Source organism: Labeo rohita, chromosome 22, assembly GCF_022985175.1.
Source record: "Labeo rohita strain BAU-BD-2019 chromosome 22, IGBB_LRoh.1.0, whole genome shotgun sequence".
In the NCBI taxonomy this organism is placed as follows: Eukaryota; Metazoa; Chordata; class Actinopteri; order Cypriniformes; family Cyprinidae; genus Labeo; species Labeo rohita.
Genome location: NC_066890.1, coordinates 61,292,266 through 61,317,114, shown reverse-complemented (window position 1 = coordinate 61,317,114; position 24,849 = coordinate 61,292,266). Strand labels below are relative to the sequence as shown.

At 40.2% G+C, this 24,849-nt stretch overlaps 2 protein-coding genes and 1 long non-coding RNA gene across 20 annotated transcripts in view; 2 read left to right on the top strand and 1 right to left on the bottom strand.

Moving 5' to 3' along the window:
• On the top strand, nucleotides 1-1,815 carry LOC127153901 (uncharacterized). Its single transcript, XR_007825365.1, has 4 exons — nucleotides 1-226; nucleotides 337-479; nucleotides 748-788; nucleotides 896-1,815. It is a non-coding gene; the product is annotated as an uncharacterized LOC127153901 (long non-coding RNA).
• Nucleotides 1,816-2,252: 437 nt separating this feature from the next.
• zgc:194627 (uncharacterized protein LOC799208 homolog) lies at nucleotides 2,253-7,234 on the top strand. 2 transcript variants are annotated; one of them, XM_051094247.1, is made up of 4 exons: nucleotides 2,253-2,281; nucleotides 4,077-4,117; nucleotides 4,449-4,761; nucleotides 6,679-7,234. In XM_051094247.1, exons 2-4 carry the CDS (start codon nucleotides 4,112-4,114, stop codon nucleotides 6,795-6,797), a joined length of 438 nt encoding a protein of 145 aa, XP_050950204.1. In that variant the 5' UTR covers nucleotides 2,253-2,281; nucleotides 4,077-4,111; the 3' UTR covers nucleotides 6,798-7,234. The 2 variants fall into 2 exon arrangements, with proteins under 2 accessions (XP_050950204.1, XP_050950203.1); XM_051094246.1 differs by lacking the exons at nucleotides 2,253-2,281; nucleotides 4,077-4,117; nucleotides 4,449-4,761 and adding exons at nucleotides 5,052-5,315; nucleotides 5,940-5,980; nucleotides 6,200-6,523.
• Nucleotides 7,235-7,323: 89 nt separating this feature from the next.
• Nucleotides 7,324-24,849, bottom strand: part of LOC127153253 (unconventional myosin-IXb) — a 59,506-nt gene continuing 41,980 nt past the window's right edge. Inside the window, exons 8-44 of one of the 17 annotated variants that reach the window (XM_051094238.1) lie at nucleotides 24,469-24,558; nucleotides 24,270-24,386; nucleotides 24,049-24,183; nucleotides 23,841-23,962; nucleotides 23,608-23,749; nucleotides 22,130-22,325; nucleotides 21,780-21,855; nucleotides 21,055-21,147; nucleotides 20,202-20,315; nucleotides 19,363-19,402; nucleotides 18,262-18,378; nucleotides 17,756-17,836; nucleotides 17,462-17,572; nucleotides 17,256-17,375; nucleotides 17,009-17,158; nucleotides 16,767-16,924; nucleotides 15,607-16,665; nucleotides 15,459-15,513; nucleotides 14,950-15,075; nucleotides 14,216-14,334; nucleotides 13,472-13,575; nucleotides 13,214-13,392; nucleotides 12,953-13,060; nucleotides 12,422-12,592; nucleotides 12,296-12,337; nucleotides 12,097-12,208; nucleotides 11,952-12,025; nucleotides 11,667-11,859; nucleotides 11,415-11,543; nucleotides 11,235-11,340; nucleotides 11,015-11,146; nucleotides 10,806-10,929; nucleotides 10,540-10,587; nucleotides 9,112-9,227; nucleotides 8,899-9,026; nucleotides 8,733-8,794; nucleotides 8,317-8,460 (exon numbers count right to left, since the gene is read on the bottom strand). In XM_051094238.1, coding sequence (XP_050950195.1) covers nucleotides 8,736-8,794; nucleotides 8,899-9,026; nucleotides 9,112-9,227; nucleotides 10,540-10,587; nucleotides 10,806-10,929; nucleotides 11,015-11,146; nucleotides 11,235-11,340; nucleotides 11,415-11,543; nucleotides 11,667-11,859; nucleotides 11,952-12,025; nucleotides 12,097-12,208; nucleotides 12,296-12,337; nucleotides 12,422-12,592; nucleotides 12,953-13,060; nucleotides 13,214-13,392; nucleotides 13,472-13,575; nucleotides 14,216-14,334; nucleotides 14,950-15,075; nucleotides 15,459-15,513; nucleotides 15,607-16,665; nucleotides 16,767-16,924; nucleotides 17,009-17,158; nucleotides 17,256-17,375; nucleotides 17,462-17,572; nucleotides 17,756-17,836; nucleotides 18,262-18,378; nucleotides 19,363-19,402; nucleotides 20,202-20,315; nucleotides 21,055-21,147; nucleotides 21,780-21,855; nucleotides 22,130-22,325; nucleotides 23,608-23,749; nucleotides 23,841-23,962; nucleotides 24,049-24,183; nucleotides 24,270-24,386; nucleotides 24,469-24,558 — 5,046 coding nt within the window. In that variant the 3' untranslated portion in view covers nucleotides 8,317-8,460; nucleotides 8,733-8,735. Of the gene's footprint in view, nucleotides 8,582-8,656; nucleotides 8,795-8,886; nucleotides 9,027-9,111; nucleotides 9,228-10,539; nucleotides 10,588-10,805; nucleotides 10,930-11,014; nucleotides 11,147-11,234; nucleotides 11,341-11,414; nucleotides 11,544-11,666; nucleotides 11,860-11,951; nucleotides 12,026-12,096; nucleotides 12,209-12,295; nucleotides 12,338-12,421; nucleotides 12,593-12,952; nucleotides 13,061-13,213; nucleotides 13,393-13,471; nucleotides 13,576-14,215; nucleotides 14,335-14,949; nucleotides 15,076-15,458; nucleotides 15,514-15,606; nucleotides 16,666-16,766; nucleotides 16,925-17,008; nucleotides 17,159-17,255; nucleotides 17,376-17,461; nucleotides 17,573-17,755; nucleotides 17,837-18,261; nucleotides 18,379-19,362; nucleotides 19,403-20,201; nucleotides 20,316-21,054; nucleotides 21,148-21,779; nucleotides 21,856-22,129; nucleotides 22,326-23,607; nucleotides 23,750-23,840; nucleotides 23,963-24,048; nucleotides 24,184-24,269; nucleotides 24,387-24,468; nucleotides 24,559-24,849 lie in introns of those variants that run through there. The other 16 variants (XR_007825229.1, XM_051094237.1, XR_007825228.1 and 13 more) reach the window with 16 other exon arrangements.

Here is a 24,849-nt window from a genome sequence, read left to right as displayed (position 1 = left end):
AAATACTGGATGTGTTCGGTCGTTCATTCATTTGACTTGAAGTGCGCTGGGTTCTATGACATCAAAGGACTGTGAGAGCAATTTCGAAAGCACAAGGAGCCGTCCACCTGTAGACCCGAAGTTCCAGCAGTTCGGCACCTTTAAAAAAATCGCTCGTGCTTATTAAAAACGTGATCCTGTAGCATCAGTAACCATCACACAGAGTAGACTACAAGAAGTACTCCCGGTAAGATTTTCACAACTTAAACTGCACGTTGATTTATACGGTCTGTTATTGTTCATTTTTATTTCAACTGGTAGATTAACATGCCTCTTAATTTCTCTCTAATATGGTAGGAAACCAAATTGAACGGAAAGTGGGTGATGTTAACTGTGACAAGATGATTGACAGGACAAGCAAAAGAGTGTCCGTTATAGACGCAGCTACGACGCAGTATTATGTCCAAAAGCTTGCCAATTATTCTGCCTCATATTCAAAAGTATGCAGTCTTTCTTCACAAAAAGAATACGTACTTTAGTGCATAGTATAAGTAGGCGAATTGGGATGTAGCAGTGATGTTAAAGCTCCAGAGGAGCTATTGAGCTGACAGTTGAGGCGCGGTCAGGTGGTCGGAGTCGGCCAATCACATTCAAGTTTACTGTAATGACTATGATCATAAAGAAGCTTAAGTTTTGCTGCATGCTGACTGGATAGCGTTATGTTTTTGTTAATCATTTCTGAGATTTATTTTTCTTAATTGTTAACAGATGCTGTTTAATCTGTGATCTGACACTGTTAATAAATGCAGGTAAGAACAGTGCACAATGAAAATTGGGGTTGAAAGGTTTGAGGCTACTAGTGAAAATTATTTTACATTGTATTTTTATGATGTAATTTTCTTTTTCTGTATTTAAGGCAGTACTCCAGCATGATTTGAAGTGTTCAAGGACCATCTGACTCATACAGTGTCACATGATTTATGACACTCATTTATTGTTTGACTAATGACATACAAATCCAGAAAGTGTAATAAAAATAATACAGATTTTATGTGCTGTCTCAGACATTCGGACCCTTTAAAGTTAGACCTTAAATTTATTAAACCCTGAGAAAAGCTGCATTTTCTAGTCTCTCCACATCAGGTAGTTGAACACACTGAAAGAAGCTCTGTCCTCTTGAACTGCAGTCACAGAAACATTTTACTTGAAGAAAAGGAACAGTCCACTGCAGACAGAGTAAAACCAGAAGTGTTTATGATGTTATCCATTATTTTGTCTTAAGAAGGGCCATGTCTTTCTCAGACTCCCTGATCTTCAGCTCTCTACCTCTGTTTGTCCCTGGTTTGAGAATTTAACACAGTACACAACTGGTTGTCAAATGTGTGTAATAAATCCTAACTTGGTACATTTGGTCATTAGCTTTAACTAGTTTAACATTTTGCTTCTATTCCTATTGTTTGTGGGTTTACTTTGACAGAGAGGTCATTCATAAAATACAGAACTAATGAAATAAGAAGCCATGGCACAGAGGCAAGGCTGGGATGGACTCTGCACCTTCTAATTCTTTCATCTGGATTGATTGCACTTTATGTGAACAGGCCTTTCTGGCCGTTCTCTTGTCAGTGAAGCACAGAGAGTGAAACAAATTTTCCATAATATGGCTCCATTCAGACTGGATCTGCACTGATATACAAATTCTAGCTGATGCTAATTGCACTTTAACTCTTCAGTTATAATCTATGGTTGTTAACTATTTAATAAAATCTGTTTTCAGCTGTGTTCTTGTATACTTGTATTTTATGTACTGCACTGCTAATGTTTTTCACACTACAAACTGCGACTGAATAGTGTACGTGTTTAAATGAGAACTGAAGATTACATTTTTGTAACAATTACTCAAGCATTTCTTAATAAAATAATATTTACTTAAAGGCTATGAGAAATTAAGAAATTAAATTTTATTCGTTTGAGGTTCTGGCCTATTGTAACTAAATAATGAATACCCAACGGGTGACGGGAAAATTTCAGAAGCTGTTTACTGAGAAGATGGTCGAGTAAATCGACTTGCAAACATATATGTAGCGATGGTGTCACATTCTGAGATATTATTTTATGCAAGTGGTTAATTACAAATCTGTTTTGGTGTTTTACCTGTCTATGTGTAGACTCCGCCTAAAAGGCGGATACTTTCACTTTATGTGTGCCGCATTTTTTAAAAAATCCCTCAAGCTTATAAATAAACGTCATCATATTACATCTGACAGCAACCATCACACAGAGTAGGCTGCAACATGTACCGACGGTAAGACTTTCAAAACTTAAACTGCAAGTTGATTTTAATATATTACGGTCTGTCATTGTTAATTTTCAGTGTACAACGTAAGATTTGGATAGTTTTTTCGGATTCTGAAATTCGCTTCATGGGGAAATATGGTTTGAATTGCAATGTGGTAGAATGAAATGTGCTGATATGCGTCTTTGAAACAGAAATCCGCTAATACTCCTTTTTTGTATTGACATTTTTAAATAAAGTAGCCTACCTAAACCGTTTAGGGGCAATTTGTAATGGTTTCACTGGTTTTAATGTAAACTGTTGGTCTCTGCTGAAAATTGGTCACCTTCCATTGGTGGCTTGTTAAAACGACTAAATCCTAATGGAACAGGTTCCAAAACACAGAACAGGAATGTTTGCAATGGTATTTGTAGTGGAAAACATTAGAATTTCTGTGACGGTGTCGTCACATTCTAATAAGTTATTTAATGTAAATCGTGTTAATAATCTGATTTTGTGTTTTTGGCCTACGACGCATGTTATTTAGTTTATTAAGTGCGCTTTTATCTATCTGTGTGTAGACTTCGCCTTCCCTTTATTATTTCTAGATTAAAAAAAAATCACACGCGATAAACTCCCGCGAAGTGGCATCGCACAGAGGCAGAGCAACCCGCGTCATAGTCTATAAAATCACGCCCACCGGGGGAAAACAATCCAAGGCTCTCTATTGACTTTGTATTGCGCGAACTCCTTGCCATTACTGAAATAAAAAAAAACAGAACAATGTCTAAAAGCTGATGTGTGACAAGGTGCACAGTAAACAAACCAAAAAAAGTTTGTTTACAAAGAACTACGTTTTTATAAACTGTCGACCCAAAGAACGAGCGTTTAAGGACACAAAAGTAGAGCGCATCGTGTCAAATTACTCTGAGAAACTACGCCCACTGGAGGGAAACTTAATCACGACAGAATCATTATTTTTAACAGTGTCAAAGGATTTTTTCACCATCCTGTGCAAACCTATTAGGAGGAAAATTTTATTGGTCTGTGTCAGTGCTTTTTCCTTTTTCCTGGAGAAATTATCCAACTGAATGGCTCAATTACATGCACAGCTATTTGTGTCCTTAAACGCAGAAATGACAAGTAGGCAGCTTCCCGCAATACAAATGTATGGAGAGTGTTGGATTGTTCCAACAGCAGTCATGCGTATGGTAAATTCTACCCGCTGGCGTTTTTAGGTATACAGCGGCCTCTAGCTGTTTAAGTGTTGGCTTGAGTAGATGGTGGGCGGGATCCACGCATTTGTGGATCAACAGCTTATTGATGTTAAAACTGTTTAAAAATCCACAAATGCTCACAGTGATCCACAAATGCACAGCGACCGATCACAAATGCGTGCAGTGATCCACAAGTGCACAGGAAAAATGCCAAATACAAATGAATGTGTTTGTGACATGAAAAGATATATGGGAATATATTTTTTATTTGCAAATCTCAGTTTAATTTTTTTTATTTAAAATAACCAAATAATAAAATAAATGTATTTATTCTTATCTTAGTTTCACGTCCCGGGTCAATAATTCAAACAAACTATAGAGCAGTCAGATTTTATTATTTCAGTATGTAGATGACAAGTGGCATCTCTAGGCTCTACAAAGTCTTAGGGGAGGGGTTATAGAGCTGTCAGTTAAGTCAATTGGTCGGAGTTGAACAAACACATTCAAGTGTGTAGTGATCATTTCGAAAAATACTTTTTGCCGCATGCTGAGAGCGTTACGTTTTTTGTTAATCATTTCCCAGTTTAATTTTTCTTCATGGTTTACAGATGCTGTTTCTTCTGTGTTCTGACACTGTTAATAGATGCAGGTAAGAACAGAGCACAGTCTGTAAACGTTTGAGGCCACAAACTATTCGCAAAACATTTTTAAAAGTTTAGAAACGTTTAGTTTATTTTCTTTTGCTACAATTACGCCAGCACTTCAGCATGATTTGCAATGCTCCAATCATTCAACTACTGTCTGACTCTTTACAAAGTCACAATAAAATGCACTCGTTTGGCACTCGTAATGGCATACAAATCCAGAAATAGTGTAAAAATGATTTTCAGTTCTGTCTCAAACTTTTGGATCATACTGTAATAGTTAATAGTCAGTAATTAAGGTTATGCAGCACTAAGAAAACTTGTTTTTGAAAACAGGTTGTTGAAAGCACTGAAGGAAGCTCTGTCCTCTTGAAGTGCACTCACAGAAAGATTTTACTTGAAGAAAAACAACTGACAGTTCACTGGAGGCAGAATAACACTAGGATTGTTTATGATATTATCCATGGAAAAGTTTCTATAAAGGCACAGGACCCAGCATACAAGAACAGAGCAGACGTTTTAACCGAGGAGCTCAAGAAGGGCCATGTCTTTCTCAGACTCACCGATCTTAAGCTCTCTGACGGAGGAATGTACCTCTGTTTTGTCCCAGCTTTGGGAATTCAGCACAGTACACAACTGGTGGTCAAAGGTGTGTTGCAATAACTTGGTACCTTTGGTCATTAGTTTTAGTCTAAGCATAATAAGTAGTTTTATAAGTGCACAGTGTGATTCTACTTCTAATTGTTTATGGGTTTGCCTTAACAGAAAGATCATTCATAAAATGCACAACTGCTAAAATAACAAGCCATGGTACAGACAGAAGGCTGGGATGGACTCTGCACCTCCTAATTCATTCATCTGGATTGATTGCACTTTATTTAAACAGGACTTTTTGACTGTTCTCTTGTCAGAGTGAACCAGGCTGGATCTGCACTGATATACAAATTCTACCTGATGCCAATTGCACTTTAAATCTTATATTATGTAGTCAAAACCTGATTAATCTGTGGTCGTTTACTATTTTTTTTTTCAGTTGATGGAGTTCGCCTTTACCGGTGTCTAGACTCCGCCTAAAAGGCGGATACTTTCGCTTTACAGGCACGCTGCATTTTTTAAAATAATCGCTCATGCTTATAAATAAATGTGATCATGTTGCATCTGACAGCAACCATTACACAGCGTAGGCTACAACATGTACCGAAGGTAAGGCTTTATTCATTTAAACAGCTCATTCAGTTTAATATATTACGATCTTTCATTGTTAATTGTAAGTGTACAGTGTGATATTTCGAAATGTTTTTTGGCTTTGACATTTAATTGCATGCATCATTTAGACAGTATGTTTGAATCGCAGTGTGTTAAAATGATTCTTAGATTTATTTTTTTGCAATAGTAGAACTGTCAATAATCCATTTTTTTTTTTTGTAAATTTAGGTACATTTTTAAATGAAGTAGCCTACTGTTTACTAGCTGCACCTAATGAAGAATGTGCATAACGTAAAACGTTTGAATTAAACTGCAAAGAAGACACATTTAAAAAATGTCATGCATAGAAAGTTTCACCCAGAGTCATTCATTCAATCGAACTATAGAGTTGTCAGATTTTATTATTTATATAAGTACACTGCAATTTGCACTTCTGAGGCTCTACAAGGCTAAAAGTTAAAGCCCTATGGGAGGGGTTATGGAGCTGTCAGTTAAGGCGTGGATGGTCGGACTGGACCAATCACACTCAAGTGATTTTTGAAAATAAGCTGCATGTTTTGTTGCATGCTACCTGGACAGCATTACTCATTTCGCAGTTTATTTTTTCTTCATGTTATACAGATACTGTTTCATCTGTGTTCTGACACTGGTACTAGATACAGGTAAGAATATAGCACAGTCTATAAAATGGGGTTTAAACGTTTGAGGCTACTAATGAAAATTATTTAACATTGCATTTTTATGCATTTACTCATTTACTATTTGATTAAAGGAGAACTCCACTTCCAGAGCAACAATATACCCAAAACAAACTTTTGGACCCCTTTTAGATAAAAGTCAATAATTAAAGTTATGTAACTAAAGAAAATCATGTTTTCTAGCCTCTCTGCATCAGGTTGTTGAAAGCACTGAAGGAGGCACTGCCATCTTGAAGTGCAGTCACAGACGTATCATACTTGAAGAAAAACAACAGACAGTCCACTGGAGACACAACGACACCAGGAATGTTTTTGATATTATCCGTGGAAAAGTTTCAATAAAGGAACAGGACCCAGCATACAAGAACAGAGCAGACGTTTTACATGAGGAGCTTAAGGGTCATGTCTTTCTCAAACTCACCAATCTTCAGCTCTCTGATGGAGGAACATACCTCTGTTTTGTCCCAGCTTTGGGAATTGATCACAGTACACAACTGGTGGTCAAAGGTGTGTTGTAATAAGTCCTAATGTTACGCATTTTGAGTTTCTGTGTGCTTGTAATATAATCAGAGTAGTTCTAAACAGTCAAACATGTTCATGCACATATTTTGGTCAATGCATTTTAAATAATAGCTTTTTACTTATTTATTTTGCTTTAACAGAACGGCCATTAATCCAGTACGCAGCATTTCAAGTAAGCAGCCATGGTACAGAAGCAAAGCTAGAAAGGACTCTGCTCCTCTTAATTCCTTTATCTGGATTTATTCTGCATTTTATCTGAACAGTCATTTCTGGACACTCCTATTGTCAGTCCTATTGTCAATACTTTTTGTATTGTTTGTTTATAAATGTTGCGCTACTCATCTTTTTCACACTATCCACTGAATAATGTTGTGACGAGTGGGGCGGGGCTGAGAGCCATGGTAATGGAATGAGGTCGGTGGAGTATAATGATAATGAGCGACACCTGTGCCACTTACCGTCTCGAGTCCCACTGAGGAGCTCTGGAAGGATTAAAGGAGGAGCAACGACAGTGGAAGATGAGAGAGGACTTTTGTGTTTATTTTATTATTAAAGTGTTCGCTGGTTCCCGCCTCCTCCTTCCCGTTCTACGAACTTTGTTACAAATGTATTAAAATGACAACTAAAACCATTCTTATTTTTTAATAAAACACCATTCATTTAAAGGTGATATTTAGGAGCATGTATTACAGGAAGAATAAGAATAAGAGTATGGTCGGGGGTATCTCCGAAGCAAACTGGAAGCTGTAAAGAATTATGGGTACGAAACAGAAAAGGCACACAGGTTTGCGGCCAGTATAAACTGTATTGTAGGAAAATAATTAGTTTCATTTCTCCATTAAATGCAAAAACGCTGTCACCGAGGACTCAGAAACAGCGATACTAGTAGGCACATACGGTCCTCATGATGCAAAACGTAATTTACATTACAGACATCCAGCCAGCATTCGTTCCATACTTTTCATTCAACATTCAACAGCATACTTTAGTATTAAACACAATGGCTTGGCCACTATCTGTATTTAGTCCTATACAAAGCTATTCTGAATAGACATCCACGCAGATCCAAAGTGTCATATTGTTTAGCAGAAAAAAAAAAAAAAAAAAACCATTGAGTTATTCTTGAAAATTGCATTCGGTTATGGCATTCTGGTCCAAGAGGAACGTGGATAGTGCTGCATCCTTTCCCCCTCTAGTCAAAACTTGTACATTGAGTTCTTGTGCAGAAATTAAAGAAAGATCTACAGTTTAAAAGTCCATTTAAGATGAAAGAAGCTCTAGTTCAATCTGTCCACAAAACATCAAGGTATCACTCCTCATGGATGAATTAGTTTTTTCCTGTTCGTTAAAGACACAAAAGGTGCAAGACTGTTTCTTGATGCTAAAAAAAAAAGTAAAAAAAAAAAAAAATCAAGCATCAAGCACTGACGCGTGTCAACGCCTTCATGCAGCACAAATCCTAAAAAGTCCTAAAAAGTCTCTTTAAAAATCCAATATATTATTAGTATGGAAAAGTGCTAGGTGAGACAATTCTCTTTATCAGTCGCTACGACCGTGGCAAGCAGCCAGTGACGGCAACCAATCGAATTGTTCTTTTGAGAGCAGGCAGCTTTGCAACTCAAACCTCGTCCTTTACGAAAGCAATGTCTGGGTCCGAGAAACGTCGGGAGGAGGTCTGGAGCTCCTGTGCGCTGGAGGCATCTGAGGTTGTAGATGAGGACGGGAAGAGGAGCTCGGTTCCAGCGGCGATGTAGAGGGACTGGATGCTGTCTTTGCGGCGGCCGGGTTGCTCGCGCCGCTGGACGAGGGTGAGGGACTGGGCTTTGCGGGGAGGGAGGGACTGTACAGCTGGGTGGCACAGGACTCCTGGGGGAAGCTTGACCGTTTTGGGGATGATAGGGTGGCGACGCTGGAGTTGAAGCCTGGGAGAAGACAGTGAAGGAAGAAAGGGGCCGTCAGCCCGTGTGCTGCCTCCTTGGGCCAGGGTGAGAGGCTTAGGAAGGGAAGCTGGTTTGGATAATCTTGGCACTATGATTGCTTGTCCTACAATAGGGAGACAGAACCAATCAACCCCCAAAGCAGAAGAAAGCCCAAAGCAGAACCCACCAACAGTCAAGAAAGACAACATGCAGTGTCTTATTCCATCACCGCAGCCATGCACATAACAAACAGTTGGGTTAGATGAGATCACAACCTGCTAGAGAGCGGATGGCACCGCCACCCTCTTTAATTGCGCCAGGAGCATCCCGTCCAAACCTGCGCCACAGACAACAAGGACAGGACCCACACATGGGTGACTACTGCAGGGGAAAAACAAAGGACTGGTCCGAAACAAGGGGAGGCTGTACCTTAATACTGACCTTCCGTGTCCGAACAGACCGCCCGCTCATCCAACAGGCTCTCGGAGCTGACCGACGCCTCCGAGTCAAGGTTCTCCTGGTCAGAACCAGGCTGTTCTAGTTCTGGTAGCCTGCAGGCAAGGTCCTCTCTGGAACACAAAAAAGAAAAAGGCATTCAAGGTCATGCAATGTGGTCCTGAGACTACTTGTGAGATTTCTTTTACATCTACATACTTTTCCTGCTTGATGGACTTGATCCGTTCCAACAGGTTTTGCTCAGCTTCTGTGTCTGAATCCAGAGGCTCGTTCTCAGGTACAACACGAAGGTCGGAAGCTGGCTTCTCCCGAACCTAGAGTCCAAACAGATACGAACTTCAACTCAAGATAATGAGACTGACAGATTCAAGCTTTTTCCCTTGTTGCCACCAAAATTGGAAGCACGGAAAGACAGGAGGTTCTTCAGTGAAGGCACTACAGCAGGGGTGGCAAACGTTGGTCCTGGGGACCCACTGTCCTGCAAAGGTTATTTACAACCTGCTTCAACACACCTGGCCTGAGACTTTTCAGGTGATCCTGAAGACCTTGATTAGCTGGTTCTGGTGTGTTTTGATTAGGGTTGGAGCTGAACTCTGCGGGACAGTGGGTCCCCAGGAGCAGGGTTGAATACCTATGCATTACACTGTTGGTCCTGGAGAGCCGCAGCCCTGCAGTTTTTTGCTTCAACCCTCAAACACACCTAAACAAGCTTATCAAGGTCTGAAGGGTTACTAGGAAGCTACAGGCAGGTGAGTTTATATTAAGATTGGAGCTGAACTCTGCAGGACTGCAGCTCTCCAGGACCGGAGTTCGTTATCTCTGTACTACAGTATTAACATTTTCATTTGATCCAAGTCTGCCCCCAAGTGGTTAGTCTGTGAAGTGTAAAGGGGGAAGGTGTTATTCTTCAACTGTGGCACAACAATCATTTGTGTAGTTAAAATGATGGGTGCTAGAGATGTTTCAAAGGTGAGTCAAGTCTGGAGGAAGAGAAAAGGTCTACTGGGAAAGAATTTCAACCACTTGGATGGGTGTTATATTTCATTGTGGAACTAAATACAATCAAAGTCTGTAAGTTTCCAAGGCATGAGTTTCAAAGGGTTGTGCCAATCAAAATCGAAAATGAGTATTAACAGTTAAACCTGACTTCTTATCCTTCTATATATTAAAACAAACAAAAAACATCACATCCTTTTATTAGGACATATCAGAACTGACAGGAAGCAAAGTGGTAGAGAGATGGGGGCGGGACTGGGATAACGCGAATCGGGAGACTCAAACTCGGGAGATTCAAACCTGGGACACCTGTAGTGCAACAGCACTGTATGTCAGCGCAGACACAGAATGCCCCTATTTTTTTTTTTACTATTCAGCAATTTACTTTGCACAGCTTTGAAATTCATGCCATTCACTGCAATGACCACCCAAAACCAGCACACATCTACACCGACATCCACCCAACACCCTCTTGTCTACAGGTCTAAATGTCTACAGATCTAAAATAACACTAACACATGCAGTGGATTGAGTTAGTATTAGTGAGGCATGACTTGTACACTGCATGCACACTGGATGCATGAACATGCCAAACTACTGGGGTTCACAATACCACCGGGACATACATACCGCCACTTCTTTGTAAGGAGTGATAAATCTGAGAGGTAAATGCCAGCACTACAGAGACATAAAAACGAGAAGCAAAAACAGTGTTGCGAAAGTTACTCTCTGTAGGTGCCTTGTGGAAGGTTGCGGACTGTTGGGAAAACTGATTGTTCATGGGGGGGAAAATATGGACATTTTTAGTAAGGCATCTGGGAACAAATCACTTTCAAATAATGATACAGGAATTTGTTCTGCTAAAGGACAGGTAAGTCAAGGTAGGTCAAATGTACCGTGTTTTGTCGTTTTAGCTTGAGCTGATTGACAGCAAGTGCCTCAGCATATTCCAGCTGCTCGATCTCCTCCATTTTCTCATTGTATCTCCGGATTTGTTCGTTAAGAAGCATCTCCACACAACTGAGAAAAGTAAAGGTTCAGTTTAAAACACCACATTCTTCTCGTCAACACTCTCTAACTTGTAGTGTGGACATGAAGTCCTTACATGGTGGTTTTGGCGACGTCTTTCATACTCATGAGCGGGTCGGCACTGTCCGGACAACGGAGAATGCAGGGGGCAAAAACAATGGCCAAAGAGTTTGGTGTCATCCGATTGCTCTTCTCCTCCTTCGCAACCCTGAAACAAAACCAGATTGTTAACACCTGAAGGCTACATTGTTTTGCACTAACAACATTTGTTAAGGACTGCATGAAGTCCTCTGTACCTGACAAGATGGAAAATGAGTCTCTCCAAGGTGTTGAAGTTGGCTGTTGGAAGCTGTTCCAAAACTTTGTAAATGGCTTGCAATTGTTCTTGCTTCTCAGGCAGTTCTGTGAAAGACAACAGAGTTATAGCATGTCTAAAGGCTACCGAAAGGACAACAGAAAACATTGTGAGGAACAACCTATGGCACGGAGGAAGTCGTTGTAGTGCGTGAAGGTCATGAGAGGTTCAGGCAACTCCCTTAGCCACTGTTTGACCAGGCCAGTGACGGCATGGATGGGGTAATCCTCAAGACAAACATTCTCTGGGCCTACACAAACATGCAGTCATTAACAAAGTTATCAGATTGGGAAAGATAAGATACAAAAAGTGAGACAATAGAGAAGTCTTCCCAATGTGCCACTGAGTTCTGGTAATATCCACGATGGCTCACCTGCTTCCAATAGCTGGTGTAGCTCCTTCATGCGATTGGCTGAGCCGGACTTCCTGTAAATGCCCTCTGTGTACAGGCCGTTCATTTCCACATGTTCCAGCATTATCTCCAGCACAATTGGCACAGGGGCCTTGTTGTTGACCAGGTGGCAAACGCGCACACCAAAGTGTTGTGATCCAGGCTCATCGTCACACTAGACCCATAGTAAACCCACAAAGATTGACCAATTGAACAAGATTTTGAAATGACTGCTTTTGCAGAATGCTTAGAAGATTGGATTCTTACCTTCTTGGAGCAGAAAGCAGAGCAGTCTATGATGATTTTACAAATGCACTTCTTATGGCAAACCATTTTGCAATCTGAAACAAAAATTAATCATCATACAATGTTCTCAGGCAAATCCTTATGAGACGTATGAAGGGATACTTACAACTGCACATGTAGGCCTTCTCCATACCCCAGATGAAGGAGGTGCACTGATCACAAGACTGCATGATGTTGACTTGGTAGTTTGTAAACACATGGTCCAATGGATTCTCCAACTAAATCCAGACAAAACATTTACATTTCTTCACAATTCACAAAGCAGAGTCTATTTGATAGGATGGACTGTTGGACGAGATACTTACGCTCTTATCCTTTTTCCTTCTCATCTTACGACTTTTGGGGGGCTGAAACAGATTATACCCAAGATAAGTCAAAAGGATTACATGCACTCAAGTCTAGAGGGTAATAGGCCATGCATGAACATTCACCTTGGCTGGTTCGGCTTCTTCTTTTTTGATCTCCGCTCTGATGAAGCCATCCAGAACTGACTGGAAGAGATTGACCACTAGTGTTACCTCTCCTTTCTGCTTTTCTCCAGCTAGACTGATCACTTTTTTGTGATAGCTATTCATCAAAGCCTTATACCCAATTTGTGGCTTCTGTAAGGGAAGAAGAAGAAATGAAAAACATGAACTACTAGTTTCTTTTACTGCCCTCAATACAACTTGACCTAGCAGACAAATTCATGTCATCGCTGGATAGGACAAAGCATATTTTGTCTATACCAGGGATCTCCAAACTCAATACTGGAGGGCCGGTGTGCTGCAGAGTTTAGCTCCAAATTGCCTGAAGCTTCTAGAATGCCTAGTAAGAACTTGATTAGCTGGTTCAGATGTGTTTAATTAGGGTTGAAGCTAAACTCTGCAGGACACTGGCCCTTCAGGATCGAGTTTGGAGACCCCTGGTCTATACTGTGCTTGGCCTGTAATTTTAAGGAGTGTTGTATTAGTTCTACTCACAGAGAATGAGTACATCCCCTTGATGTTTTCTCTGAACTGCATAGTGGCTGTAATGAAGATGTGCTCTGTTCCTGAAAGCTGCTTTCCCCGTGAGCGCAAATCATTCACCTACACCGCATAACAGAAAGAATAAGTCTGGGTAAACGTAAAGCTTGTATACATTATAAACAGCTCAACACTCTTCAATTACACAATTATGCATAACCACACAATCAACTCAAAAAAGTTGAACAATCTTGCAGTTCTATCCATTCTTCAGACCTGATTGCCCAGGAACTCATCGAGGTGACGTAGCTCATTCGCATTGGTGATCACACGGTTCAGCGAGGGGTTACACTGTTCAGAAGCCTTAGTTGTTGAGTGACTGATCATAATGCTGGGATGTCGAGCGGGTCGACTCGCATGAGGCTTTGAATTGTGCGAGCGTGATGGAGACGTGGCTATAAACAACAACATAAACAGAATGAATGGAGAAAATGTTGAACTAAAAGATTAATGTGCTGTCTTTGTAGTATGTACCTTCTTTTTCCAGAAAGGAAGCTAGGCTCATGTCTCCATCTTCTGGGGTCTGAGCTTCTTTATGTGGACGCTTCTTCAGGATCTTTCTGAAAAATCCTGTTGACCTATCGAACAAAAATGCACCATTCCATAAAGTCAGATGGAGCAAGTTTTGTATTTTATTATTTTTATTACAACAGAAGCATAGCATGCTAGGCAAGGGATTTCACTATCAAAACACATGGAGATTGCACACCTCCGCACAGATAATGGAATTTGAGGAATCTCTCCTCTCACAGAAGATGCTTTGCATCTATATAAGGGAGTCTGTAACCCACGCCAGGAGTCAGACTTATGAGTAGGCACTGCTGATGTAAGACATGGGCCTCATTTTCCCATGAGACCCAATGAGTCAGATTTCCTGTGTGACTGCATTCTACTGCAGATAAGACTGGGTTCAAAGTGTTGGATGAGTCAAAAACTCTTATTTTTGAAAAAAAAAGACAGTCTTGCAGATAAGGCAAATGCCTAAAAGGTACTTAAAGCAAGTTTCCAGCTATGCTCAATATTAAATATTTCCGTTTTAAGAAATCTATCAAAGTGCAGATCATAACACAATGCATTTCACGTGAAATTCTCATAGGATGCAGTAGAGGGTGTTAGAGTAAACTGCTCTCTTCTACAATGTGTTGTGTCTAGGCTAAGCAACGGTTTGACAACACTAGAAAGTAGTTAGACTGGTAATACTAGTAGGTAGGACAGTACCTCTCTGGTGTCGACGGCTGGACAGGAGATACATCTTGCAGGCTGTGGGTGTCATGAACTTTTTCCTTCAATGTGTTGGCTTTCGCTCGATCAGGACCAACCTCAGTGCTGGACTGTGTCTACACCAAAATTGAGTAACACAGCAAATGTCTTAGTTTTAGGCAGCACAGTATAGTGTAGAGTAACAACTGTTTCTGCTGATTAGTTAACAATGGAATAAGCAGTTTGTCACACTGTAAAGGAGAAAGTTCCTTTTTCCTATGTAGATAACACCTTAAAGGAAGCTGAAGTGGGTCAGTGCCTCCCTCTATTTATCCCAAACTGAGTATTTAAAAAGAACAATGATTACCTACTTGAAAAAGAATCAAGAATGGATGGAAAGACAGGAGAAATAAACCAGAGTCTGAAATCGTCTGCCATTGCTATTCGAGTTTTCAGTTTGTTATCCCATACGTCCAGTTTTAAAGGCAATTAAGCTTTCAGAATTCACCATGGAGGACGTTTTAGCCAATCAGTGCAAGCTCTACTGTGTTGGCATGACAATAACACATTTTGCAATAAGTACGTATTGGATAACAAACAGGCCTTCACTCTGCACCAGTATTATTTCATTTTACTTGGCACATGTTAAAGATATCTTCAATCCCTCACAGGATTCCAAGCGGTTAATCCACCAACAGCCCCCACACCACAAATCCCAGGACACCATCAAATTTTAGGCTACAATACACCACCTCGAATGGACTCATGGGGGGCAAAGGATGAGTCCAATACTCAGCATCCTCCATTTCAACACTTTTTATGGGCAAACATATACGTGCAAGGGCGAGCCGTGGCCGGCGTCTTAGACGAGTTTTGCCCTGAATCAGGCAGAGAAGCATGATCACTTAAACTTACGCGATTGTTTCAGGGTCTCCAAACTCGATCCTGGAGGGCTGGGTCCTGCAGAGTTTAGCTCTCAAGGTCTCACTACGCATGCTAGAAATTTCCAGGCAGGTGTGTTGAGGCAAGTTGGAGCTAAACTCTGTAGGACACCAGCCCTCTAGGACGAAGTTTGAGACCCCTGGTTTAAATCATAATCGTAATTTCCTAAATGTAATGAGAACAGTAGATTGCCTGGTTGCATACCAATCAGAATCTTGCGGTGCAATGTAGTCAAACATACACTTCCAGACATAAAAAACATCAGTGTATTCCATTATATTTATCATTCTGTTAACCAGTTAAAACAAGTCAGCATTACCTGTGGTGAACCTATTTTTGACACATCGTCTAGTGACATAGAGATCCCACGATTCCTGGTAAGGTAGGGAAAACCAGATAGAAGATATTGTTAAAATCATATAAGGAGATGAAGAAAGATATACAAGGAGGAGATTAATAAACCATACTGAAGAGTTTTGATGTTCCTGTCTTCCAGACTGCGGGGTCCCGCTATGAGGTTTTCTGGCTGAGTGTTGCTTCTTGATGGTTCTTTTTTCCTGTTGGCCTCTTCTTTGGCGGCAATGGACGGGTCAGTGTAGCCATTTCTTCCAGACCCGGAAGCAGGGATATCTAAAGGTAAGGTGGAAGGTCGAACATGTTCAGGTGGGACATCTTTGGCATCCTTCTTCGTCTTATCTACTTTCCAAGCCACAAAGGTGTACTGATCCAACTCTTTGCTGTCGGACCGCTCCTTCAACTTGCCGTCTGCTTTTCCTGGACTCTCTAGAGTTTTGCTTTTGAAGGAAGTATCGTCTTTTCCGGCTGAAGCCGCTCTCTCGCTTTCTCTCTGGTTGTGCTCTAGGCCACGTTGTCTCCTAAGCTCCCGTTTCTCCTGACTTCTGGATGATGGAAGTTTAGAGAGCGAAGGAGGTCTGTTTTGGCTTTGTCTGGCTGGGCTTTCAGGAGATGTGGGTTTAGCATGTGTACCTTCCTCTCTGGGATGTGCAGAAGAACCATTTTCCTTTTGCTTCTCATGTTCTTTAACCTCAGGGTGAGGACCAGCCTCCACTTGAGGAACCTTCTCAGGATGATTTTGGCCTTTTGAGACAGAAACATCAACATGGGCCCTGCCCTTACTTTCAACCTCAGCATCCACAGGAGCCTTACTGCGCTCCAGCACCAGTGTCTCCACATTGTCAGACTGCTTGCCTGGTGCCGCTGGTTGTTGTAGTGGCGTCGTCTTCTGCTGCTCAGCAGCCTGCCGCTCAGCTTCTAAAGCAACCTCTAAAAGCTGAGCTGCTCTTTCCTCTTCCTCTTTCTGTCTTCTAGCTGCTTCCTCTTCTTCTCTGGCAAGCCTGGCTGCCTCTTCTTCCTCTCTGAGTTTTCTGGCTGCCTCCTCAGCCTCTTTAGCTCGCCTAGCAGCCTCTTCTGCCTCCTTGGCTCGTCGAGCTGCTTCCTCCTCCTCTTTTCTTCTCCGAGCTTCCTCTTCCTCTCTTTTCCTCTTCTCTTCCTTTAGGGAGTAGTACCTAACAAGACCAAATCCAAAACTTACTAAACCATGCTCAATAGGCTAACAAAGTAAATACTTCGGATTTCAATTTCAAGCTGACTCATGTTAGGTATATACCGTTTGCGAGCCGAATGCCCCCTTGCAAGAGCCTGTATCCTTGTGACGGACACTCGTGCTTTTTGATATTCAGCCCTCTGTTTGGAACCTCGCCATGTTGACTGGATCAAAACCGCCGCTTGGTAGAACTTCTCTTTGCGGAACCTGCGCCACGAGCGCTGTAGGCAAGGTCAATCAAAATATTAGACACATTAAGACAACTGCAAGAATACTGCCCAAACACAAGACAGATTTTGATATACCTGGATCAAGATCGTTGCCTCTCTCATTCTAACGAACTCTCGCCTCTCTATTTTAGCTCTAAACCAGCGCTGCAAGAAAATGATTTTGCGCATGACATCCTTGTGGAGGATGTCCTGAAGCTTTTGCCTTTCAAGCTCTTTGAGATACACCTGTAGACAAGGAACAATAACAGACCTAACTGTTAAAAGTCCAAAACTAGAAAAGCTGTCAATTAAACCCTTTAGGGTTCCAAGGGAAAATGCTGACCTTGGTTTTCCCAATCTGGTAGGTAGTGTGGTCAAAGCCAAGCTTGTGCAATAGAGATGATATGTCCTGCAAGGACGTAGCGTTCTTTGGCAGCAAAACACGAAACTGCTCAGTAAACTCCTGCAATGCAAAAAATGAACCAATACACACTTAATGTCATTTTTAGATTTAGGGATTCATTCCAATCGCTAGGTCAAATATGTTACCTGAAAGGTGTATTTGGCTCCATAACCCGACCGTCTGATGCGCACTGTTTCCAACATGCCTGTGTAGCGCAGCTGCTGCACAACGAGCGCCTCATCAAAATACATTTCCTTCTGAATGTCAGAGAGAAAAAAGTTTTAGTTATCAGACAGATCTTAAAATTACAATCTTAAAGATTTTATGCAATGAAGAGCAGTTCAAAACTAGACCACAAACTTATATGAAAAAGAAATAGACTGATTGATTTAAACTATAAATCAACTAGAATAGGGTGAACAACGACGTTTCATTTGTACCTTCTCAGCATTGGAGCGGAGACATCGAATGAAGAATGGTTCCGCCCTCCCAAGTGTTTCCAGAAGCTTACTAAGAGACGTCTGCAAGATAAAGACCATACTACTGAGTGGAAGACAAACCACAAATGATGCCTTTGGCCTATTATATCCACTGGAGAATAATATTCCTAGCATTCTCTCATGCTAACTTTTGAAATATTAGTGCTTAGCATTTTAGCTGATCCAAAACCTAGTAAGATTTCTGTTATTCCATTCAGTCTACTGCCTATAAAGGCAGCTGTAATCTATTATGCTACACAAACAGTATAATAAAATATGCTTGAGGTAATATATGAAATCAAATATCTTTTGGAACAACTATGTGATGCCTTACAATGTTCTGACTAAAAACAAATGCTTTGTTCCAGAACCTAGTGGAGGATAAGTTCTGGAACAAAGCATTTGTTTTTAGTCAGAACCACCAAACTGGCACGAATGCTATGCTAATCTAATAGAATTCTTTTTACTTGAAACTGGGCACTGATGCTGGGAGGACGTTTCTTCTTGTGCAGATGAAGCAAAGACTTGGTGGTGCGGTCATGAAGGCCCACTATAAACTTCAGCGAACGAGAGTCCAACAGGTTCTGCCCAGACACACAAAAACAGAAAGTCAATCTTTCACACAAAGAGACTTTATTTTGCCACATGAATGCCATGGATACATGACGGCATGGAAAATCTCATTCCAGCCAGAGCTACAGCAGTAGAGTCTTTCAAAACATTTACCCAGCGCCGCACATGTAACGGAAAGTCATAAACAATCTGGCTAAACTTTACACTTTCACCAATGTGATGGAAATATACCAGCTGTGCTGCAAATGCTAACAAGTTAAAGGTGCTTTAAATTCTTATTATTTTTTTGGATTTCCACAATTAAAATGTTGCTACTACAACTGTTTAATTTCTACTGGCTACATGTTTTTAGTGGTACTTCTATACTAACGCACAAAGCTGCTATGCTGGCCTGCAACCTTAAAGCTTAAAAGCTTCATATAATATAAATGACGTATAAATATGTAGTAGAAAATCCATTAAAGATTTGTTAATTAAAAAAATGCTTTAGCCCTGATGCCTTAGTTGCTTTTTGTAGACCACATCTACTGAAAGAGCTTACAAATGGCAGAGACAGAAACGCTAGATGCCATCCTGGCAGGATGTAAACATGCCGATGCTTGCCAAAACGCAGCAGAAAATGAAGGAGTTTCTCAGCGTGAATTTTCACTCGATATTTGGGGGCTTTTAGGCTCCTTGTGGGAGTCTACGCTTATATCCATTACCACCTGTAAACTGTCAGTAGCTGTGGTTATTGAATCTGTATTTTATTAAGTTGTTTTGTAGTAAAAATAGCAACAGGTAATGCAAGGTCTACCCTGGAAATTCTGTTATAAGAAAGTTGTGCATCTTTCTTATGACAGAATTTCCAGAGTAGACTATGGTTTTCTTATTGCATGCCAATATTTTTGCAATGCATCTTCTAACCCAGCTAGATTGAGCATGTTAACAACACTCAGGTACCAAGCATCCTAAAAGTCAAACAGTTGGATCAATTCTGCAAGTGAGAACTTTACCTTGGGAATGAGCTGCTTGGACTTGGGATTCTTGTTTTTCCTGTAGAGAAGGAGGAAGAGGAAGGTTGATGGTTTGTTGAGATAAGATGCGAAGGAATACAACGGGTTAGTAAAGTGAGTCATGCGTTGGCTTGTACGACGTGAGTAAAGCAACCTACGCACTTGAGATGCATCTTAGCGCACAAGATTTGTTTACGCAATGGTGTAAAAAAAAGCCAGGTCTACATTCAAGCCTAATCGTTTGACTAACACCCCTACTGAAATCCATGAAGAGATGATGGTTTCGGGGGAGATAAGAACATCATGGGAGGGAGGTATGATGGGCAGTTTTATTGGTACAACTAATCTATGGGATTCCTATTTTAGAGGACAAGTATATAATAAAAGAGTATTCGATGTCTGTGGTCTACATAAGCAATGATTCCAAAGCTTTCCACAGCTCATAAAACATTACAGACTCAATGGGTGGGTCTCGTAGAAGTTCATGCAGCATGTTAGCATGTGGATACCATTCTGAGCTCACGCACTAATGAAGATCACACTGCTTCCAGCTCATAAACTCTGCATTCCTCTAACATACACCACTAGGGAGCCATCTAAAAATAATTGGCATACTTGTTAGATGGATATTATTAGTGCAGGGTTAAGGGCGGTTGGGGTTAAACAGTAAATCACAAGGCAAGCCGATAAATAACAGTGCATATTTGGGAAAGTTTGGGAGGACTAAGCTTAGCAAAGGGCCTCAAGCATTGGCTTCGATGCCAACCGATGATGTCAAGGCATGAAGGGTCAAGCAAACCGGACCCGTCCAATCCGTGCCAGAGGCGAGTCAAACTCACTGGAGGACGTGGCGCGGGAACCGCAGGCGACCCCAGGACTGAAGCAGCTTACGTGGATCTTCCCCATCCAACTGCAAGTCCTTAATGGAGGTGATGATTTGGGCATGCATGTCCCTGATTCAGCCCGGGTGAAAAGGTAGGGAGGAGGAGACAGAGGGAGTGAGGTGAGTTGAACGGGGAAGGGAAAGTACAGGAACCCAACACCAACCGACTTTTGGGAAAGGAAACACCCTCCACCAAACAAAGGAATCACATACAATGAACAAACGCAGGCAAGTGTGTTAAATTCGAAAAGGCCTTGAAGTTGGTGAACTATTCCGTCAGGCTTCAGTGGTGAATCCATGCTGTTGTTATTCTGGTTTTGACCTGACGGGGTGTTAAAACGAGGGTAGGTACCCCACTCGGGGATAGGCACCCCACTCAGCAAAGGCCTGGATTCATGCACTGGTTCACTTACCACTCGGATCAGAACAACAGGAGGTCAAACAGGTAGAATTGGCATTGGGGGCTGGGGGACGTGCCACTAATAGCACGTCAACAAACCAGGAAGTGAATTCCATAAACGCCTTAAAAGGACACTTTATGGTTTCCTTCCCACTTGGGAGTACTTAGAGGTAATAAACCTCTAAGGTCCCAACTGGGATTTACGAGCGCATGTTGTGGATTGCGGATTTCTTTGAACAAACCAGGTTAAATACAAACTCCGGCTTGCCCTTTGATCACATAAAGAGAGAATAGCGCTAGCTTCTGGATTCTCCGATATTTGAGTTTGCTCAGAATACCAGAAACCCAGTCTTCCCGAGCCGCCAAGCTCTCCCTGTCTGACCTCAATGTTCTGCTTAGGTCCACTTACTTCTTACTCTCATAACTAGCAAAGATGTCCTCAAAAGCCTCTAGAGGGCGCTCCTCTGAATGATCAAAGGAGAAATCAAGCATAGGAGCATGGCTGTAGAAGATAAACACCACACACACAGTCACTCGAGGGCGAACACCACCAGCAGGTGCTGATCTATGACCAGCTTTATTGACCGCATGGGTTAAACTTTAGTGAGACTGATCACAGGTCAGTAACTGAGGGGAAACACCAGAGGAAAAGCACAGGGACATTGCAGGAGCTAGTGCATTTATCAATTCAACAATTCTCACTAATAAGAACATGTCCGGGTCACATTTCACCACAAAATAAAATTAGAGAAAGCACAAAACATTAACATTCTAATACGTTCATGACTATTAAGGACACCCCACCCAATTTTTAATACAGTGGTATAAAATGTTCCTTTTTTCATGCACTTTCCATGCAAAATATATTTCCTTTGGATTTTGAGATGAAATACGACCTGGATGTTTTCATTACAGACCCTGTTATGTTTGGTATTTGCATAAACTGGACTTGGCGCATGAGATTACTGAGAGAATCGACCTGCAATGTGCCTTTGTTGAGAGAGCACGGTCACATGATCACCTGCCACACAAAGGCTACGAAAGGACAGGAAGAGATCAAGTTCCTCTCAATACTTCCTCTCTCTCGCTCTCTCTCTCTCTCTCTCTCTCTCGTTTTTCTAGTCCAAAGCTTACCGGTACATCCTCTCAATGGGCACGTTGGATCTCTGCAGCTCTCCTAGAGGAACTCTGGAGTTTGGTCGGACCACACCTGTATGTTCACACACAAACACAAACAGCATTGACGGCGTGATTTCGACAATCCCGGCCGACACCCCACCCAAAAAAACCCCTCACAAACAGCCTTACTCATTTATTTTTATTATCCCGTCTTATCCTAATCATTCTGAATCCTTCTAAATATGACTATTTGCGTCACCAGGGAGCTTTCTCATGTGCAGACTATAAATAACACCTTCTTAAAGCATGATAATCTTTAGTTTTGGGCTAATCTGAAAAGTAATGCATAATGCGGCGTGGGTTACCCGCAGTTTTTGCTGCCCAGCGGCGGCCGGCCTCGTTGAAGGCGGCTAAAGCACGGACGGTGGCGCGGAGGATCCCCCATCGAAACATCGCCAACGGGTCCATCCCGATCAACTGGCGGACGTAAGCTCGGTCGCTGCTCCGCAGGAGAGCCACGATGTCCGGACGCATGTGATCCGTGTTCTTCTCACGGAAATCCTGTTTATATGCAAAAAATCATACTATACTGATTCTACAAAACAGGTGTCTTTTGTTCTAAAGACATTTAAAAATTAAATAACAGTAGAAAATACATATTTATTTTTAAATTTATTTATACAGAATAATTTTTTTTTATTTTTAACAACATGAACGCATTTTACTTTGTGCCATTAGAAACATTTTTAAAATGTCTTTAAAATTAAAAAAAGTAAAATAAAATAAAAATGTATATATAAATTACTAAAATAATGCATTATTAATATGAATAAATTCTATACACTATTTATATTACAATATTACAACAATAAATAGTTTTACTATGTTGTAAACACCACCAACATTTTACTGTAGTTATTTGGCCAGATATAAATAAATAAATAAACATTTTTATTTTATAACTTATAAATAAATTATTACTTTTTTTTATTTTCTATGTGCCACCAAAGCCAGTTAATAATAACGAAATCTATTTTCATTATTCATTCGGCAAATAAATAAATAAAAAAAATATATAAAAAAAAAAAAATAATAATTAACAATTTTTCATTTTAACTTTTTGTTTGTAACTTTTTAATTTTTAACTTTTTATAAATTGTTTCACTTTATAAATATTAGTGAAATCTATTTTCATTATTCGGTCAGAACAGATGAACAAATAAAAAAAAATATTTTAACTTTGTAAATTACTAATTGCTTTTTTATGTGCCATTAAACGCTGTTTATAAATATTAATGGTATCTATTTACATTATTCAGTCAGCAAAATAAATCATATAAACAATTTTTTTTATTTAAACTTACTATTTACTTACTATTACCTACTATTAATGGAATCTATTTACATTATTCAGTCACAAAAATAAATAATTAAAAAACACAAAATGAAATATTGATGAAAAAATAAAACCGTAACGTATGCCAAAAAAAAAAAAAGTTTTTAATTATAACTTTAATTAATCAGTCATTTTACTGTGTGTCATCAACAGCATTTTATAAACAAATGTTTTTTTTATTATTATTATTATTATTAGTAGGCCTAACAAAAAAAAAACAAAAAACTAGCAAATAAATAAAATATCATTTTATTAAATATATACAATAAATATACAATAAATAATTTTAATTATCACAAACAATTATTAATTTTCTATGTGCCATTACAGAATTGTATTATTTTTTTATTATTCAGATATTTTCATAAATGCCTACTTTGTCTTTCTTTTATAATAATAATTAAAATAAACAAAAAAATGATCATTCGGATACTCAGTTGCTATTACCTTAATCTGGTATTTGACCTTCCCAGCAAAATGGAGGATAACGAAGGCCGGCTCCATAACCGGAGTCGCCACAAAGTATTGATTCTGTTGGTGCTGCTGTTTAAACTTGGCCAGCAAGGTTTTATCAGTGGCGTGAGGAAAGCTACAAAGGAAAAAGTATATTATTTATGCTAATCTCATTTCAAAACTAAAGCTTAAAGATCAATAAACCAATGCGGGACGAACGGTCTTACTTGCTCTCCTCATCAAGTAAATAGAGGAGTCCAGTGGGCTTCTTGCTGATGAGGTGAATACAGCCGACGTTATCGGTGTAGTCGATGTTGTGCCAGGTGATGCCCTCGGCCTGATACTCCTCCTGCGGGTGGATCAACCACATATTGTGATCAAAATGAGTTCATAAAGAGTTTTTGAGGTTGCACCCATGCAAACCAGCCCACTAACCTGTTCAAGTTTAAAAATGTGCTGGTTGAAGTAATACTGAAGCTGCTCGTTGGCGTAGTTGATGCAGAATTGTTCAAAGCTGTTGGTCGCAAAGTCTTCGAAGCCGAAGATATCAAGCACACCGATGGATAAACACTGAAACGATGGAGAAACGTCACGATTGTAAGATCTTGAACGTCATCAATGCAGACTCTTGATTGTTGCGGTTTCATTCATCTTACCGAAACGGACTCCTCCATGTCTTTCTTATTCAGCAGCGCGTGATTGATCCGCAGGACGATCCAGTCGAACAGGGCGCTGTACAGAGATTTGGCCATGGAGTCTCGAGCGGTGATCGCCTGCACAAACGACACTCATTTAGATATAAAACATATGGATGCTCTGCTAAAAGTGCTAAAAGAGCGGACGTCTCTAGCGCACCTCGCTGTGGCTGTAGGGCAAAATCAGCTTGTCGTTTACAGTCACTGTTTTCCTTTTAGTCAGAGCCTCCACCAACAGCTCCTCCTTAACCTGGATGAAAACAGAAAAACGTTTGTGAAATGACATCCAAAAAAATCCATGAAACAGACATGTGACATTATTAATAATAATAATAATAATAATAATAATAATAATAATAATAATAATAATAATAATAAATATTATTACTACTATTTCAAAACCTATCTGCACTTTATGATGATTATTTATTATTATTTTAATTTTATTTTTAAATTATAAAATTGAATACAAAATTACCATATCAAGAAAAAAATATTGCAATAATACTATTGTACTTTAAAATAAAAATAAGTATTCAAT

Excerpts from the sequence above, each read along its gene's own strand:
- zgc:194627 (XM_051094246.1), top strand. Across the intron at positions 5,981-6,199 it reads GACACTGGTACTAGATACAG|CCTCTCTGCATCAGGTTGTT; the intron begins GTAAGAATATAG and ends CATGTTTTCTAG. Across the intron at positions 6,524-6,678 it reads TACACAACTGGTGGTCAAAG|AACGGCCATTAATCCAGTAC; the intron begins GTGTGTTGTAAT and ends TTGCTTTAACAG.